The sequence below is a fragment of the Aphis gossypii genome, chromosome X (genome assembly GCF_020184175.1).
Source record: "Aphis gossypii isolate Hap1 chromosome X, ASM2018417v2, whole genome shotgun sequence".
NCBI classification, from domain to species: domain Eukaryota; kingdom Metazoa; phylum Arthropoda; class Insecta; order Hemiptera; family Aphididae; genus Aphis; species Aphis gossypii.
In genome coordinates this window covers 6869323-6889406 of record NC_065533.1, presented here as the reverse complement: position 1 = coordinate 6889406, position 20084 = coordinate 6869323, and the positions used below count along the sequence as shown (strand labels likewise).

General features: G+C 26.8%; 1 protein-coding gene across 2 annotated transcripts in view; it reads right to left on the bottom strand.

Moving 5' to 3' along the window:
• The window catches only part of LOC114132098 (uncharacterized), an 84858-nt gene that overhangs the window by 45973 nt on the left and 18801 nt on the right, over nucleotides 1-20084 (bottom strand). For both annotated transcript variants that reach the window (XM_027997488.2, XM_027997490.2), the window contains exon 2: nucleotides 11825-12048. In XM_027997488.2, the coding sequence (XP_027853289.1) occupies nucleotides 11825-12048 (224 nt within the window). The remainder of the gene's footprint in view (nucleotides 1-11824; nucleotides 12049-20084) is intronic.

Genomic DNA, 20084 nt, shown 5'->3' with positions numbered 1-20084 from the left:
TTATTAGATCATAATATTATAGTACATTTTCTACACACGCGCTTGCATCGTTAATCGCATGCGTGCGAGATTGCTATTGTACCCGTACACTGTGCGGTCGACGGAAATCGTTATAACATCGGAAACGGTTGGGGAATAAGAGAAAACGTCGTAGAGCTTTCTTAACATTAGACCACACCGTATTCACTGTCCGTATAGTATAATATTCTCGCACCAGTACCAATACGCCAATGCGGTGTACGCCAAAACAAATTCACAGAGGGATACAATTATTGCTTAATAACATTTATATCGACCGTTGTAGTTATAATAAGATGAACTGTTAAAATGCATTTTACCGTAATAAAAATGTATTTTACTTGTATACTTTCATAATATCATAGTTAATGAAACATAATAATGGTATTGGAAATAGAAATAAATATTATATCAATATTAAAAACAAAATAATGATTAAAATAAAAATCAGACATCATTGTATACTTCTGATTTCATGATCAAACGTTAGAACTTTTTCTCAATCATCCGATAGTTTTTTGATATAGTAAATATTAAGTACTTTCTACTCAATCGTATGGTTATAAAGGTCACACGTGTTCAATCGTTCAATTGTTTTTTTTTTATGTGGTTCGCCAACAACCTAACGTGAATAAAAAAATAAAATGTGAATGGTTTTTTTTGAGATACAATTCACTGCTTTGTAAACATTTAATTTCTATCTCAATTGTATTATATTGGATTAATAGTCACTGATTTATTGTCAAATACTGAAATAAAAAAGTATTATTATATTTGTGTTTTATCTTTCTGGGCAAGATGTGCACAATCAAATTTGCCTTACAAATTATCTATTCATACTGAGATAAACAAATAAAATATAATATTTATATTTTTAGAGACTGTTATCATAATAATGTATACACTTGGCTATTAATTATGCATACACCAGTGCGTTATAAATCGTGTAGAAATTTATCATACACGACGAACAAAAATATTAATCCAATTATAAAAAAAATTAAATTTTTTGCTTAAGTATTTTAAATGTTATTTTTATAAGTATTTGAGTTGTAATTTTAATATTGTATTTTTTTTTAACACTTTAAGTGTGTTAGATATTAAAGTCCATACGATCGGCGGAACATTTCACTTGATAAAAACAATTTATTTTATTTTACAATGAATAATGAGAGTTTTTTGCTAAAAAAATGTATCTATTTATTATTGTTATTAATTTTTTTTTTTTTTTTGTTATTTTAATATATACATTACAGTTAAAAATAATATTCAGATATAGGTATTTCCTATATATAATTAATTCATGTGAATCGAATTTTGATACCGTGAATTTAATTGTTGGCAATTACTGATACCTAAGTAATAACAAACAAAATAACGCGGTATATTGATGACACTAATGGTGTACATACAATTATGGACGCAATATACTCGTATATTCGTTATATTGTTTTATTTTTAATCGTACTTATATTGAAATATGTTAAAATCTCATTTAAAAATAGCAAACACGTCGTTATTTTCAATATCACTATATACCTAATGATAATAGTAATATGTTAATCGATTAAGATATTAATATTATATATTTATAGTAATCGTCGTTGTAGGTATCCCATAAAATCATAACACGGCTACATAGATAGGCAATTTAGCTACTCCGACGTCGTGAAGGGGAGAACTACTGATTGTATATTATGATCGAAAATAACCATATCGAAAATGGCCTCCACGACGCATGCCAGTTAGGTTACGTGTTAAGCACGTTGTGCAATAACAATAAATATAGATTTTCTATTTCAAAAATGAGATTTATTTCAATAGGTAGGTGTATTATGACTATAACACGTAATAATATAATACACTTCAATTTATCCTATAAAACTACTAGTACAATACTCGTTTTCCTACGTTTTTTCTAATACAACTGAAGTACGCGATACGAGCGACTCGTAAAATGAAACACAGTAACGTATTATTAAACAAGACGTTACTCCGCCTGTAAAGTAGTTAATAACGGTAAATAATTATAGTGATATACAATGTTACTAGCTCATCGCATGACGAAAAAAAATTGTCAAACGTCGTCGGCACGATGAAAATATTATCATAACGATATTTCTATAATTAATGTTTTAAATATTTTAACAACGCGAGTACATGCGCGCGCGCGCGTGCGTGTGTTTCGTTCGTGGTAATCACTTGCCACGGAGACGGTTATTTGCACATGCACGCACGGACATCCGGGCTGCTGCTGTCCTTTTCAAACGCCACCAACGTCGGCATGGCAACCGCGCATTTAGCGAGCATCGGGATTAATAACAATAGAGTTACGCACACACACACACACACACACTCAGATACTTACGCGTTTTGATCACTATTATTATATCATCTTTTTACGTGAGTCTGATTTATTTATTTATTATTATTATTATTTTTATAGTATATAAGTATTATAAGAAGAATGTGAGTGAGAGGGCGTTTTAAATTCCATCGACGTGTCGATTATTACGATATATTTTGATAGTATGCCAGTTTGAAAAAAATATGTGATCTCCTTGAATTTACACATGAAATTTTACGTTTTTTAAAGTAATTTTTTTGTGTTTAATTTTACTCATTGTTGGAACGTACGTTATAATATTTAATTAAGTACCTACCTGCAATGAACTGTATAATCAATTTATACAATATTATAGTTTATCAATTTATTAAATTTTAATTTTTAACAAATACAAATACTGAAATATTAATGCAATTGATACTAAAAATACGTATAGAAAAAATGGAGGAAAAAATATGTTTTTATATTTATAAAAGATTTGAAAAAGTGAAAAATTGTTCGTACATACTGATAAACGAAATTGTATGTATATATTGTGTATATTGGTATAATATGCGTGTAGATATAAATGATACAATATTTGTCATAAACTGCACTCCGTATATCGGAGTGGTTAACTAGATATACCAAAATATTAATCATTGAGTTTTTGAATAGAACTTTTTTTATCTATATGTAAATTTTATTACTTTTGTATGTATTCATGAGTCTTAACATTTCATTAATATAAATCAAAATGTTTACTGTATCTTATATCAGAGTGGATTTTTTTTTTTTTTGGTTTTAGGTTTTTATTAAAAACCTATGTATAATGCATATTATTATTTTATAATCAGGATCCCAGTGTTTTTTTATAAACTGTTGATATTTCAATAAATTATTTTGATTTTAGAAAAGAATTAGTATTTGATTATTTGCATTGATTAAATATTATATATATATATATATATTTTAATATTGAGGTATTCATTTAAAGATTAAATTTTATTTTTAAAATAAATATAAATTGGTAATACAAATAGATATGGTAGATATTACTAATTGTTTTTTTTATATGTACTATAAAAACTTGAGACACGTATACAAAAATTTATGGAATTTTATGATATTTATACATTTTCAATTTAAGTGACTAGATTGTCCGTAAAAAAGAGTTATAAGTCATTAACTTATTATAAACTTTAAACAGAATAAATGCATTTTTTTTTTTTTTAAGTAAAAAATTTGATATAGAAATTAAGTATAATATTAAATAAACCAATATTATAATTTATAATCAATCGGATGATAAATTCGTGATTACTATAATACTACGAACCTGCAATGTTAAATATTTTAATATAGGCTATAAAATATATTACATTCATTGTTTATTGTACTTTCGACGGTGGTATAAGATCAAATCGATATCATAATATTTCAAGTCAGCAAAACTCGAGTTTTTCACATAAACTTTTCAAATTTCTCACGATAAAGTTTTAACGTGCACACGAATACCTTAGTGATGAAAATGCCCCGACAATAAATAAGAGTTTTATTAGTTACTGCATAGCGCACAAAAACGGCGCCCAACCTATATAATATATTATTATAATAAGATTTGCAGTACAAAGGTGCAATTTTAATAGACAGAAATAGTTCAAATCCTTTCATATGCAGACGTTGCCCTGCAATGAATACTGAATAAAAGGGACTATGGATAATCAAAATTTTAAGATGCTCTGAACTTTATAAAGTCTAAATAATTGGATCGTGATTAAAATACATGATTGAAAAAAAATATTTAACCATTTATAAATAACCAAATATTATTAAATGAGACTCACTTTACAGTATTGTATGTTAAATCATTTAAAAATTAAACAAATGATATGTGTTTAAGTAAAACATAAAAGTTCAAACTTATAAGTAAAAATGATAAAACGTTAATCCTGATATTTCAGTTTAACCAACTATAATACTTCAAAATCTAGAATTTTTTTTTAATAATTATAAAAACTTTAATTCAAACAACAGTGTAGTTGAGATTTTTTTATGAATTTGTGAAGGATGGCAGTACCGCGATAATTTTACATTTTGTTTAAGAGAGATACGTGACTCAAGAGGAACTCGGTAACTTAAAACATACAATTTTGGGTCCAATTACTTTTTAGTGCACTCAACTCTTTTATCATAAAACTGTTTTCATAAAATATTAATGTTAAAATAAAAATTCAACTTATTGCGATGGTTGTCGAAATGAAACCAGTTAGAATATCTCACAAAACATCAGAATGCGTTTTTTTTATAAAATTAACACAATGTGTTAATATGTATACCCAACATTATGAGGCATTCAAATTCTGTTTTATTTTTAAATTATTTTTTTTATTTTGAATTTAACTTAATAATCATAGTTTTAAATAATTTCAGTATTTATATAATTTTAAAATAAATCTAAGGCAAAATTGTATTTTATTCATATTATTATAGCTATCATAAATACTTTAATTTTTCAATTGAACAATTATTTCTTTAGAATTGTTGTTGGGTCTTCATTTATATTTGATTAAGTAGTTTTTGAGTTATTAAACTGTGTGTAAAGGATAATAGTATTTAATGTGTTAAGAATAGAATAGTTAGGTAATCTATACGATTTCTCATAATATTACTAAATTAATAATAATTTAAATACTTACTTCTTACTTTAATTAAAACAGTACGTTAAATTAAAAATATAACAGACTTTGTATTTTAGCGGTTACCTATATTTAATATATATGCAAAATGTGTTCTTAAAAATTGTTTTATATAAATATAAACAAATAGTGATGGTTTATCTAGTATTTATTAAATTCGGATAATTATAAACAGACAACATATAAATAGTTAAAAGATTAATATTACTATAATTTTCAAATCATCTTATTTTTCATAATTTTACTATAAAAATCAATTACTATGTACCTTATACAGTTATACAATTGTCTATATTACACTAGTTTAACGTTCTGAAACTTCAAATATTTGCATGAATTAAATCATAAATTAGTTGAAAAATAAAAATGCAATAGAAAACAAATTACACAAAAATCTTCGAGTCCTATTTCACATTATAATATGAGATCGAAAAACAAAATATAATAGGTACCATGTTTTCAAACGTAAATAAATTAGTCAATTTTTAAGTATATACATTATACAACGTTACAAAATATTTAAACATTATACACGGAATTAAAAAGATAATACAATTTTAACTTTTAAAAGCATATTATCCAAATTAAAAGAATAAAAATGATAATTATACTCAATTTAAAGAAAACTTTCATTTCTCGTTAACGAACGATCGATAAACAAAGACGGTTTAAATTGCAATCTGTGGTAGTGGCGAAGATGGTATACTATAGGTTGAACAAAATGACATAATAAAAATATATATAATATAAGTTTCTTATTATGACACCGCTGTCGTCGATCGTAATCTAAGACTTTTATAGAACATAATATAGATTTACAACCGATTAATATATCGATTGTTTCTGAGCACATACAAATAACATAAACAGAAAATCGCTCGAAAATTCTGTTTGTAAAATTGGAATTTATTGTTTATAAAATATGTAACATGATGCACACAATTTGTTCAGAATTTGTTCAAAAACAAATACCATTAGACTTTGAAAAGATAATGACATAAAAAACGATAATAAATTCCGTCGGGACCCATATAATTCATATTGTGATTAAACTATATAAAAAATAAAAATATAAACTTAAGTTACGGTAGGTACTTAGGGATCGATTTTAGAACTAGCTAGGTCATTATATAAAATGTTTATTGTAAACATATTCTTCAACATTATAATCCATTATATTTTTAAATTTTGAATGACAATATTTAAAGTTAGTACCTAACTATGTTGGTTATTTAACATTATACCCATAATATAATATAATTATTTCATAATTGTGATTCATGTTTAAAATTAAAGTGACTATACTTATCCGAATATTATATTAAAAACGGTTACTTTTACTATATATGTATCGTCCTATTACTCCAACGATATTTCACAAGCAGTGACAAAGTTTTTAGATTACATAAATTTAGAATATGAATACATCGTAATATTATATCACTTAGCTTGGTAGAAATATGCTGCCGCCGGCAGAAATCAATTTTTCAATAACAATAGCTTAAACTTTAATAGATATACTTTATAGTTATTGTAACAATTTATTTAAAAAAAATATAATACGACAAAACTTATTATACATGGTCAATTGTTTTTACCTAAATAATTCAGAGTAATTATAAACTGTACTAAAATATTTGTAAATATATTGTGAAGTAATTTTTTAAAATTTATATCTACGATTTATAATAAAAATTATAGATCCGCAAATATATACGTAAGTTTGTAATCGAAATGTATTGTGATTCATTACTTAACGTTGTTAAATTAATAACTAATATAAATTAAAATAATCCCAAGGTCTTTATCAAATCTTGTAACAAGATGGTAATGGAGAGGTCGAAATGAGATGTATTTTTATATGTATAATATGTTACTTTATTATGCATGACATAACTTCATCCTCTAAAATGATGTGACTTAGTGAACTAAACAGTAAAATGGATCCTAGTTATAAACTGGAAGATGTAATCAGTCAACATTATATGTAATGGAACCTACGTGTGAACTATAATGATACATCAGGAAGTGTAGAATTTATCGCATTATTAAAGTTTAAATAATAAAGTAAATTTTGATGTGGCATTTACATACTCTGATATTTATCTAAATATATTAAATTTATCGTTATGCAAAAGTGCTCCCAGTCCTAAGTTAATAACTTAAATTCGTGATGTGTTTAGAAATGTGTTGATTAGAATTTATTAAACTTAGTGAAGGGGTTAGAAGCCATATAATAAATAACAATTATTCGCTTATATCGCTAAACTTACAAAAGTATATCTTATTTTATTATTAAACTGTATTATATGGTTTATTGTATTTCATTGGATTAAATAAAAATAAAACTTCTCATAATTCAAGTAGAGTCAGCGTGTAAAAATATATTATATTTTTATGACTTGATGATTTATTTAAGAAATTTTAAATTAATATGTCCTTGAATGATTATTTTATGTATTACATTACAATAAAATAATGAATAACATTTATAAACAAATGTTTTAAATATTTTTTAAGTAAATTATTTATAATTAACGTTACAAATTTTATTTGTGTATATCAGATAAAAAATAATCACTCAATTATACATAATATATATTATGTGACAGTAACAGGCATACAAAAATCAAATGGAATACGTCATGTTCTTGATACGCATGTATTAAGACAGTGATGAATTATTATTGAGGTTCTAAATACGACTAAGCGTTTCCTGTGAAACATTTTAATTTGGTTTAAATATTGCTTTTTAAATTATCTTATTTCTATTTTGGTTTTTTATCTGAGGAACGAATCGAAGTTTTCGAATAATATATTTAGGTCAAGTTGGTTCTTATGTAACCTTTGGCATTCGGTTAAGATGTGTTAAAAGATTCGCCTGGCCCTGAATAAAAATAAAATGTGATATACATTGGTACGCTTTTTTTGTTACGCTATTATTATAATCTCATATTTTTAAAATTTACATACATGCAAGTCTTTTAAACAAATACTTAAAATATGTGTACGGTACGACGTTTGATATTCTTATCAATTGTTTAGTGACATCATACTCAAGACCTTGTCTTGGTATCGCATAAGCAACAAACATATTGAGAACACAACACTGTAGTCTCTACAGTATAATATATATATATATATATATATTATTACTCAATATTACAAGCATACACATACACACATACACACATATCCACTAACATTTATAATATATATATACGTGATAATATATCGTTGGCAGACAAAAGCCGACCACCCGGAAATGAGTAACGGTGGCGGGTGTCAGGAGAGCAGAAGAATTTGTGTTTGAAGTGCATTCTCGGACGCATTTTCCAACCGTAAGATATAAGGTTGTCGTTGCTTTTCAATAGTTTTCATAAAGCTTTGTCTGAGAGCAATAACGCAAGTTGTCTCTGCACGCTATTTTGAACTCTCGTATTTATGTAACCCTCCATTCATCCATTTCTTTTTTTTTTTGTCTTTTTTATATTAAATCATTCATATTATTATAATCATCACCTATTTCTTACACCACTATATCAGTTTCTTTGAAACCGCAGAAGTATAAAATGAATTTGATTCAAGTTTAGACGATATTCACTCATTAGTTTTAAATTTTGAAACGTAAAACTCTGCATAATCAACGATACTAATTAATAATTATAATTAAACTATAATTATCATTTTATGGTATTTACAAAGAAAAAACTAATATTTTTAGTTATTTTAATTGAAGAAGTATTTCAGATTTATTTTATTTTCGTCAAAGCCTAAGACTAAGGTTTAAGGACTTTTTTTTATAAAGGGCCACTTTTTATTGTACACATTTATCAGATACATGATATATTGTAATAAAGATATGCTGTAGGTATATAAAAATAAATATTCTTAAAATAAAATTTATCAATTTAATGAATAAATTTTGACCATCTAACTACAGTACTTAGGTTTAAACCATTATTGTTAACAACCATTATCTATATTGTTGTCTAGAACTCCAATTAAAATTATGTTTAGACAATAACTTTCATTATAATATAATTTAACGTTATAAAATTACTATATTTTATGATAATATAATCATTTTTCAAAATTGTTTTTATAAATTACTTTTAAGTATTTTACGTTTTTACTTAAATATTAAGTCAACTTTTATAGTAATACCTGTAATTTTTTTTAATATATATAGATTTATGTAACTGTATACAACTATTTAAAAAAAAGAGTTAAAAATACACATTTTTGTGTACATGAGATAAAATATTGTAGTTTATACTACTTTACATTTTTAATTTTTTAATTTATTCAAAAACAATTTTAAATTAAAGTCTGTTCTGCATATATATTACTTTAGAATCATTTTTCAAATAAGTAGATTAAACTATCGATGTCACTTCTATATCTATATAGCTATCATATTTGTATTAGTGTATACTTTTTACGTATAGAATAATATATTCAACTGTTAATATTATTTCACACATTTAAAAACAATATTGTAATTTAAGTAAAAATCTTAATGACACCATTAAAGTTATAAATTATCATCCATGGTGCAACAGTTAAATTTAAAAATATAATATACTTGAAGATAATGCCAGTACAGTTGCTGTTGAGTATACGAAAATTAATACAATAAATCGTGTTTTTCCATTTGTTACCTATTACATTTTCTCATTTTTCTTTAATGAATCATTTATATTTTTTGTACCTAAAAAAAAATAACTCAATGTATTTATTTAAATACATTATTCCCATTTATTTATTTTATATAATCTTTTAACATTTTATTTCTGTTGTAGGTATAATGATACTTTTGAAAAATATAGCTTAATACACACTTACTAGGTAATAAGTAGGTAACATTACAATTAAATTTTATTGTTGATTTATATATACATATAATATATATGTATTATATAAACTTGTTATTTTCTGGAGAAGAGAAATTTATTATTGCCATCGGTAGTTTTCGATCAGAGTACTTATTGATAATATTATTTCAGATCCTTAATACCTATGAGCTTTCTAAATTTCTTTGTGAACTGCATTTTTTTTTTTTTTTTGCAGACGTATAAGATGTATAAAAAGAGGAAATAATAAATACATACAAAATGTGTATATAGTCGACTAACCCGAAAATCTATTTAAAGTTAAATCTTTATTATTAATATAGAGCTCAATCTAAAATTTTAGCTCCGCACGAACAACTAGTAGGTACATGACTGCAGGATAATAATGAAACCTTTCACGACCGCTGCACGAGTGATCACAGTGATTCGAGATAATAAATTTTGAACGTGATGAGTCGCTGTAGCAGGTAGACACGGATGATAATAATTAAATTCAGTTGAGTTGGATACGAACGAAAGGAATCGTGTCGCTTTGTTGTGTAAACCACATATACCACGGTTGTAGTGTCAAAAACAATACGAAATGAGCCGTATACGGCCGTAGCAATAATTGTCGGTATTATTATTTTTTTTAGCTAATACATGCAAAATAAATCGGAAGACAGCAAAAAGTACGTAAATGATGTACGGACATGGTCTGTGGCTGGGTGACTTTTTCGGGTATATACTCATATTTTGGTAGAAAATTTAAATACTTTTTTTTTCGTCGCATTATCACCCAACCCGTTTGTTCACTTATCACATACTATGTGCGTGCAGCAAAAAGGAAAATTGACCCACTTCTTCGTAGCTACGCTATTTATTACCTGGGTTATTATTATTATTCGCTTGACTGTTAAATTATTTTTTTTTACCTATGAAATTAGTTCAATAATAATACACACGCACCTGTACTTATACGTACGTATACTGTTTCGTAGAACAAATCATAATATTTTCACATATTAAAATTAAGTACGTATAGGTACGTCATAAAACGTGTTTTGAACATGAGTAATTTTATACATAGTATAATACTTATATCATATGATTTGTGAATAGAAATAAATTCACTTATCTATCAAAAGAACCGATAGTGGCTTATAATTTATAATGACATTTTCACTTTCCAAAGCGAGGATTTTATTCAAAACAATCATTATATTATAGCATTTGGGATAAATCGGCCGTTTGAAAATATATTATACTATATATATATATATGTATATTATCATAAAGATTTATATATTACGTGTTTATACGTATAATCTAAATTCATTTCCGGCAACTGTGAAACGAATATCGATAACATTAACATCTTTAACGGACCTTGGTAAATCAGACTAAATGTGACACCCGAGGTCAACGCTTTTGTAGCCGGAAATATTCTTACTTCCGTAACGCCAGACCAACTTGATTGAAATAGCCAAAACCGATATCAAACATTACATTGGGACCGACAGCGATGAAAAACAAACGACACGATTTATTTCATTACTGATGAGTTATGAGTATTGCGATAGTTACATATGGACACATGGGTATCAATACAGTTACAAATTTCAGATAACACAATAAACACAATAAGCGTTTTACTAACTAATTCACAGTTATAAACTAAATGGTATTGTGCGAATTTTTATTTCTGAAATTGAGTTAATCGAATAAACACTAAAACTAATATTATCCTTTTTAGTCCCTATCATGATATTTAATTTATATATTTTTCGTTTATTTTACAATATTACCTCAAATAACATTATTTTATTAATAGAATTGTACCTATACACACTTCATTAAAATGTATTGTTACATATTATATGCCTAATGTTGTTTAAGTAAACGATATTACTATTATGAAATAAGATTATTATCGATTGACTTACTTTATGTTGTCCGACCGCATGAGCGCCGTCGAATATGAACAAATGATCGTTACAGTCCAATTGCAAACGATCAAAATGTATCATAAACCTTTGTAAGATGGAATGTGTTTGAAATGTTGTCACACAGTCTAAGTTCCGTTCGTTTTGCGAGTCCAATACTGCGCCTTCAATTTTCCTGTACACTTGTTGCAGAAAATGGGTTTTGCATATAGTTTGCATATCATCTGTAACACGCAATGAAGTTGTTATCATTTTATTGCAAAATATAAAAATTAGTGTTAATTAAAAAAAAAAAAAAAAAAAATTTGACTACGACAAATAAAACAAAATATGTGTAATATCATTTCAATACAATTTAAATGAATTGATGGCGTGTGCAAGACCGTGCGCTATTAAAACAATATTTTATTCGCACAGTTGAGCATATGCGTCGTCGCTGCGGGGTCTTATATTGGGGGTTGGATATCCACCTCAATAATACACCCTTGTGTCGGAAGTAATAGACAATATAATATGGACAACACACATACGTTTGAAACGAAATCATTAGTTTCAATAAGGTTGAAATCGGTTATTATCAATAGGAAAATCAGTACGTTATACTATTTAATTACAATATAATAATATCAATCTATGTATGTAATAATATTATTATCTAGAAAACCTTTAGCGAAAATATTTCTTCGAATAAGTTAATTGACATAATAATTAGATTTTTGATTTTACGAGGACTTTAAATGTGTAACAACTTTTATTACATTATATTCATAAGTATAATTAAATGTTAAAAACCAATTCTTTGAAAAACTCATATTATCAGCTTTATTGCTATAGCCTATTATTTAGCAAATTGAATTACCTAATGGAACTGGTGAAAATTTCGTTTAATTGACAAAACCATAAAAGCATGAAATTCACAGTACATAATAATATTATTATTTATTACTAATGAGTAATGAAAAACTATTTATTTAATTATAAAATAATATTATATAATATGTAAGTACAGTGCAAAGTACACATACGATGTACGTATTGAAAACTTTTAGATATATTCGCCACATTTTTTAAAGTTATTTTATGTTTTTCATATAGAGAATCACTACAAAATATAATAGTTTTTCGGAAAATTATATTTAATACATTTTTTTAAGTACTTCTAAAATCGCATTTTATGAATAATTTATTTTTGAAATATTTCATGTGTATAATATATCTAACCTCAAAGTGAGCAATCAAACTGCTAAGGATGATTAAAATTTACCAAAAAGTAAGTATACCATGAAAAAAATGTACATAATACTACGAGGTTATCTGGGGATATAAAATAGATTATTGATAGGCTATAATATAAGTTACAGAGTTGGTAGAATAGGGCATGGCTCAATAAGTGGTTTAAAAGTCATACAGAATCTTTTATAAGACGATTGAGGAAATTCTGTAAATATATCAGGAAGAGCATGCAAGACAAACATGTATGGCAAGATAAATGTGAATGACGATGAATATTAGACAGACTCCAACCAGATCACAACTCATGAAGAGGAAGTTTATACCCAAAGTTCAGATTCGCTGGCTGTAAACGATTTGCAAAAAGAATACTTTTAGAGGAATATATCGGAAATGGCAGACTCCTAATGGTCTAAAACGAGGTAAAAAAATACAAAACATCATCGGTAACAATTTTATTCATGGCAATACAATTGTTATTTAATAATCATTATATCTATTATCGATGAAAATAATCGCCGCGATGTGTTTGTTATCGAAAACTATAAATTTACTATAGTAAACGATTTACATACTCATTGGCCGTTGACTATTGACATAACGATTGTCAAACACGTAACTTATAATATTATTATGATGGAATTTTGTTGAAATCATAATAAATATACATCAATAAAATTGATTTCTAGATTATACAATTTGGAAACATTAATTGTTATTCGTGAGTCATGACTAATAATCTCAGTAGATTCAGATTTAGTTCTAAACGTCAGTGCATTTGCGTTGAGTTCCAAAAAACAGACACAGCTTAGAAACTATCTAAGTTGAGTTTAGAGTTTTATAAACGTTTGTCAAAATTGAGTACTGACTTTCAAAACTGTTTGTCTGAATTAAGTCTTAACTTTTATAATTAAAATAAAACATTTTTAATCATACCTACATATTTTATAATATGATTTTAGACGTATTTTTTTGTATCGTAAATGTTGAGCTAACATAAATGAAAAGGGTAATATTTTTATTGCAACAATATAATCGTAAACGCCTATAAAGGGTTCAGTAACTGTTATAATCAGTTTTTTTCTTGTACTTAATAAGAATATTTTATTTTTAACTTTTGAGCTAAATTTGGATACAGACAGAAACATTAGACCTAAAGAAAATAAAAATATTAAAAGAAGAACATGAGTTAACTAATTTTTACATTTATTACAGTTAAATGAATAATGTTTTTCATACGACATACACATATTACAATGAAAAGTTGTTGAGGTTATTTAAATCGAAAATTAATCAAAGCTAACATCTAATTAAACGTAGAATTGGAATTTTTCTAATTCACGTGAAATTATCACAGAACAGCGCTGATGTGGCTGTAGGAATAGCTGTAAGAGTACCCACACATAACAAAATCAAAAAATGGAAGAATTTGTGTGATTGTGTATGTTATGCATTTTTTTCTTACGACTACAGCATTGGTCGGGTATAACTAGGAAAAACCGTGATTGGAACAAAAAAAAATGTAATTACGTGAACCTTTAAGCGTTACACTCGCGTGAAACGTGTTAGTGACCACGTGAAAAGAATAAAAGGAAAGGCAGATGCAAAAACATAAAAACAAATTCGAATACCAGGTCGTTTATGCTCTGCCGTAAATCCCAAATTCATTTACACGCCGCACTTCCACCGTAAAGTTGAATTACGAAAAGCACAAGTAATATATGTAATCTACCCCCCACCCTCCGGTGCCGTAACTTGGGTATTTATCATTATTATACTCGTATTTTCTGGAAAATCGTTTTCAAGTCTTTATACACGCGTGCTCATATGATAATTTAAACTCACTCGTATATTCAGTTTTTTAGCATTTTTTTTAAAAATGAATTCTTTACATACCTCTTTCCTGAGAAATAAAAATAACTAGTTCCAATATTTTTAAAAAAGACACCTCATTTCATTTCGGATTACTCAAAAAAAAAAAAAAAACAGAAATACAGGTATCATAAAAATATAAAAATATTATATTATATGCTGTAGCCAGTAGGTATAGGTACTGACATATTTTATAACATTTAAATATTTTAGAAAAAAACACACCATATTGTTATTATGCGTTGTGAAACGAATAAATATATTATTAAATAAATGGCAATTATACTTTTAAATCCGTTTTAATATCATACTAAAGAATGCAATACATTTTTAATGAGACCCTATAATTCTGTCGGATTGGATTTACGAATTTGCTTCAGAAAACCGCTTATTCTAATAATATTATATACGTATAATATATGTACATTATGACAAAGTGAGAAAAGGAAACTATATGAAAACTAAATTAACATAATTAAATTAAAATTAAATTTACAGACTTACAGTCGAGGTGCAATCTTAACATAACACACTAGAATAGATTCCAATCGTGTTGAAATATTTAAATACAACTGAGATCATTTACAATAACAAATTAGTAATAATTTTATCGTAATAAATAATATTATTATACAAATTTATAAAATGTGTACTATGTAACTAATATAGATGATGTTAAAAAATGGGTTAAAACTCGAAATTTAGATACAATAATAGTATGCATATACGGTTCATTATTAAAAAATAAAAACAAATGTTTAGACTTTCATGATACATAGTCAGGTGAATATAGGTAAATCAATATTAATCAGTATTAATAGTCAACTGCCAACATATTGTGTTACGAAAAATACAGAAATAACTAAATCATTGCATAACGTTTGTTTATAAATAAATATTGTGTACAAAAATATCACTCTACGTACAGTATACGAATAAATAAATAAAAAATCGTAAATCTTTTTAAATGTTTGTATATTTACAGAAAAACCTCTATTATCCGTTACTCTCTTGTACGTCAACTTTTGTCAGACACCAGCATAATGGCATCGTGAATTATAAATAGAATATGGCACGTCCGTATTATGGGTACACACGTACTTATAGAAAAATAAAAAACTTGTCTATGAAAAGAGTTCGGGATTGGTATAAAAAAAACCAAGAAGAACCTAACCTATTTTTTTTTTAATTATTTTATTTTATCATATTATACATCAATACCTATATTATTAAAATTAAAATTAATATGTATAAATTTTAGCTATCGCTTTTTTGGTACTGTTTCAGACGGTTAATCAACTGATTACTAAAATGCCTATTTTGAAAATTGCATGATGTATTGATCTGTAATTTATCAAATGTAATGATCATATACCATTTTGATTTACTGACATAGATATAGAGAATTTAATAAAATTCTAAATCTTTTATAAAGATGTTGGGATTTTTGTTTAATTTTTTTTATTCGACTTTTACTATAACTCTGTTACAAGCTTGTCTTTTCGCTATTTTTGTTGAGATAATGATATTATTAGTTTTTTTTTATTATTGTTGGACATTCTATACTATTTGACCCAAACTTCTTATGTATAATTTTGTTTTACCTGATGTTCTGTACAAATAAATTTATATGTATAATTTTGGTTTGAAATATGAATACAAGGATGACATGTATAATGGAAGGTTATTCATTTTTACATGACATTCTTTTAGTTTTTTGCATCAATTGTTACGTTCTAGTTGAAGAAATAATAAATAAAAAAAGATTATTATTACTTATCATTATATAATATTACTTTTATACTGTACTGTATACTGTACAGTACTAGTACTAGTACTAGTACTTTATACTGTATTTTGTACTGTACATTTTGTATAAATACTATTAACATAAGAGCATTTAATTTTCTTCGTATTTATCTTAATCGAATTTAAATTCAATATAATCAATAATCATATTATACTAATATGCATAAATCATCATATCAAAATTAACGAAATATTATATTTAATAGTAAATTAAATAATATATTAAAATATTTACATATTTACATATATCTAGATTTTGTATTTTTTTTTAATAAATAGATTTAATTTGGAACATTTTTTTCTTAAGTGTTATTAATTAGTCACTTAAAATAAAAATATATTACTAACTTTGATGATTATGGACATTATTAATAAATATTATTATTTTTCATAATTTAAGTTTTACCTACTAATATATGAATACATAATATTATGCTAAATTCGAGGAACATAAAGTACATTTGACTATTTTTGAGTTGAAGTTGACCAGTAGTAAATAGTGTCTCATAAATTTAGTTTATTAATGATTTTAGAATGTTTTTATACTCAATTTTGGATATTTTAGTTTTTTTTGTGGTTAAATTATGTTTAGTGCATGATCCACTATTTTTGAAGCTTTGCTCTAGTTTGTAAAATATATATACATAATTCTAGAAAAAGATATTAGAATGAATACATTTTTTTTCTTTTCGGCGGAGCAATGAATATATGTTTTTACAACAATGTATTTTGTGAGTCTAAAGATACTTTTATAGTAAAAAAATTCTCTAATCATCATCTTTGATAAAAACTTTAGGGTAGCAAATTTAACAAAAGTCGATTTTCTTAAGAGGTGAATATTTTAAATTATCAGCCCTTTTTTAAGACAACTGAAGAGAAAAACAAATACAAATATTCAATAAAATTATAATATAGTTATTAAAATAATTAAAAGTATGACCTTAAGACGTAAGACTTTCTCAATAACCATTGTTTGATTTATATTTTTCTTTAAATGTTGATAAAAATATTTTTACACGGTAAAAAATATAAGAAATTTAAGTCTTTACACTAACTTGGAAGTAACTAGAGATTTGTATATTTTAAAATCTTTAATAATTATAGTAAAACATTGTGTTTGTATTAAAGATATAGATAATACAGCATTATGTAGATACTAGTTTTTAATATTGATACAGTTTTATGGAAATATTTTAAAACGAATTAGTTGCTTATTTTTTCATTATGAATTTCAGTGAATTGAAAGCTTTTGATTGTGTAATATTACGCGGGTATTATAATTGAATAATTAAAAATTAAAAGCAATTTCGGGTATATGTGTTATAATAGAAGCATAACGTCCGATATGCGTAGACATCACGTTTTATTGGTGCGCTCGTATTGTTTAACAATAATACTGCAGAGTACGCTAGAGAATTTAATAACGTTTAGCGGATGAATCTCATTTTTGAAAATGACCAAATAATGTTTCACCAGGTATATTACATTATCGAACGTCAATATTCTTAACAGCCTTATTGTTAGGTGGCTACGGATATAAATAATAATAACGCCGATTAAAACATTATCTTTGTACTCGTTTATATTTAATGCATAAAAGAATATCGGCTACAATGCTCGTTATGTATATACGTATCATATATCCGGGGTGAATACAAAGGCATGCACGTTGATAATAATTCGGTCTCGTTTGGTTTTTATTATTAAATCGATAGACGCGCCATACATATTGTATTGTAGCCCGTAGGTTTATGTCATCACTTGGCTGATCGTATTCGAAAATGCACGTAATTCGTATATTATACTTGCGAAAGGTAGTACGTTAGATTAAGGTTTTTTTCTATGTATCTACTTACGAGTTTAACACGGAAAGAATTCTAGTGATTGCTCAAATATTTAATTACCGAATACTATTGAAGTACCGAGGTGAACTGTATTATATTTGACATACGTGTACAGTACATTATATTTAAAAACAATTCCCGCGTATATATAACATTACGTTACGATTTATTTTAACCTAAGATCGGTACCTATTTCTGCTGCTATTCTAAACATATACAACTGTAACAATAAAATATATATCATCCTGTTGCAGTTGCGGTGAAAACGAAAGCGCATTTCGCAACATTTCTTTTCAGAAATAAATATATTGATTCTCATCGAACAGCGGGTGTGCTTATTTTATCCGCACCGAAAACTTCACGAGCCCGTGACCCTTTACTATCGAATATATATATTTAACTGTGTATAAATATAGGTGCCACCCGCCGCGACGGCGGATTCACTCGGAGTGGTTTTTCACAACATCGTGCAGCCGCGGTGTCAACGGCGGTAGTTTCGATAAAGGCAATAGTGTATTCGTGTGAGTGGTGTGTGTCCGGGAAGAGGGTGAGTTGCTAATGCATTTCCGGATTAAAAGTTTGAAAATAAATATTTTCTTTGGAACGCACACGAATGATGTATGCATTGGTGACGATGAGTACGCGTAAAAAGGGCGGAAGAGGGAAAAACGAGAGTGGAAAAAACAGAAAGAGAAAAAACGAGCAAACGAATGGTGATGTAGAGTTTGTAACGATGATTTGGTCTTGCGGGACCACAATTTTAGACAAGGTTACGCTCAATGTTCCCGCGTCTAAATATGAAGAGTTTCGATTATATCATCAAAAAGTTTCGAAAATTCTCCACTTTTTTTTTGTTGTACTCAGACTTCGCTCCACTCGGTCTTCGCATGGTTATATACCCTTGTCCCACGCTGCTCCTCGGTTTTCTCGAAACGGTCTCGTTTTATAATTCAGATATATCGTTTATGTGGGTAAAATAATATAATGTAATATATAAAGTCAGATTTGGCTTTTGAGTAGAGTCCGTTTGAGTGCACTCATACCACTCCTCCTCCCCCGCACAAACTGTGGGTTCTTTCGTCACGAGATTTGCACGTCCCGAGCTTAGTGACGTCTTATTATGTTTACCTAAGTACCTAAACGTCCCACAAAGGTAAATGCAGCGTTTTAATGCCCTGCGGTATTGTATAAAATATTTATTTTCTCCCTGTTTATAAACATTCACCTGTCCACCTGACGACCCCCGTGGTTATATACATAGAAATCCGGAAATGTGCATTTGTGATCGTATATGTGCGCACTTACGTATTATGTGCACAGAATACCGACGGATATGAAAATCTGTAATTGCGTCAACACGAAATCTTATACAATAATAATAATAATGGCCAATTTGCGCAGGAAATTATATAAGTGACTATTCATAACAAATACAATACTTAACCAAGGCATTCAAGTTGAAGTATTTATGAAATAATTGAGGTCGTTCGGGCATTATTCAGATC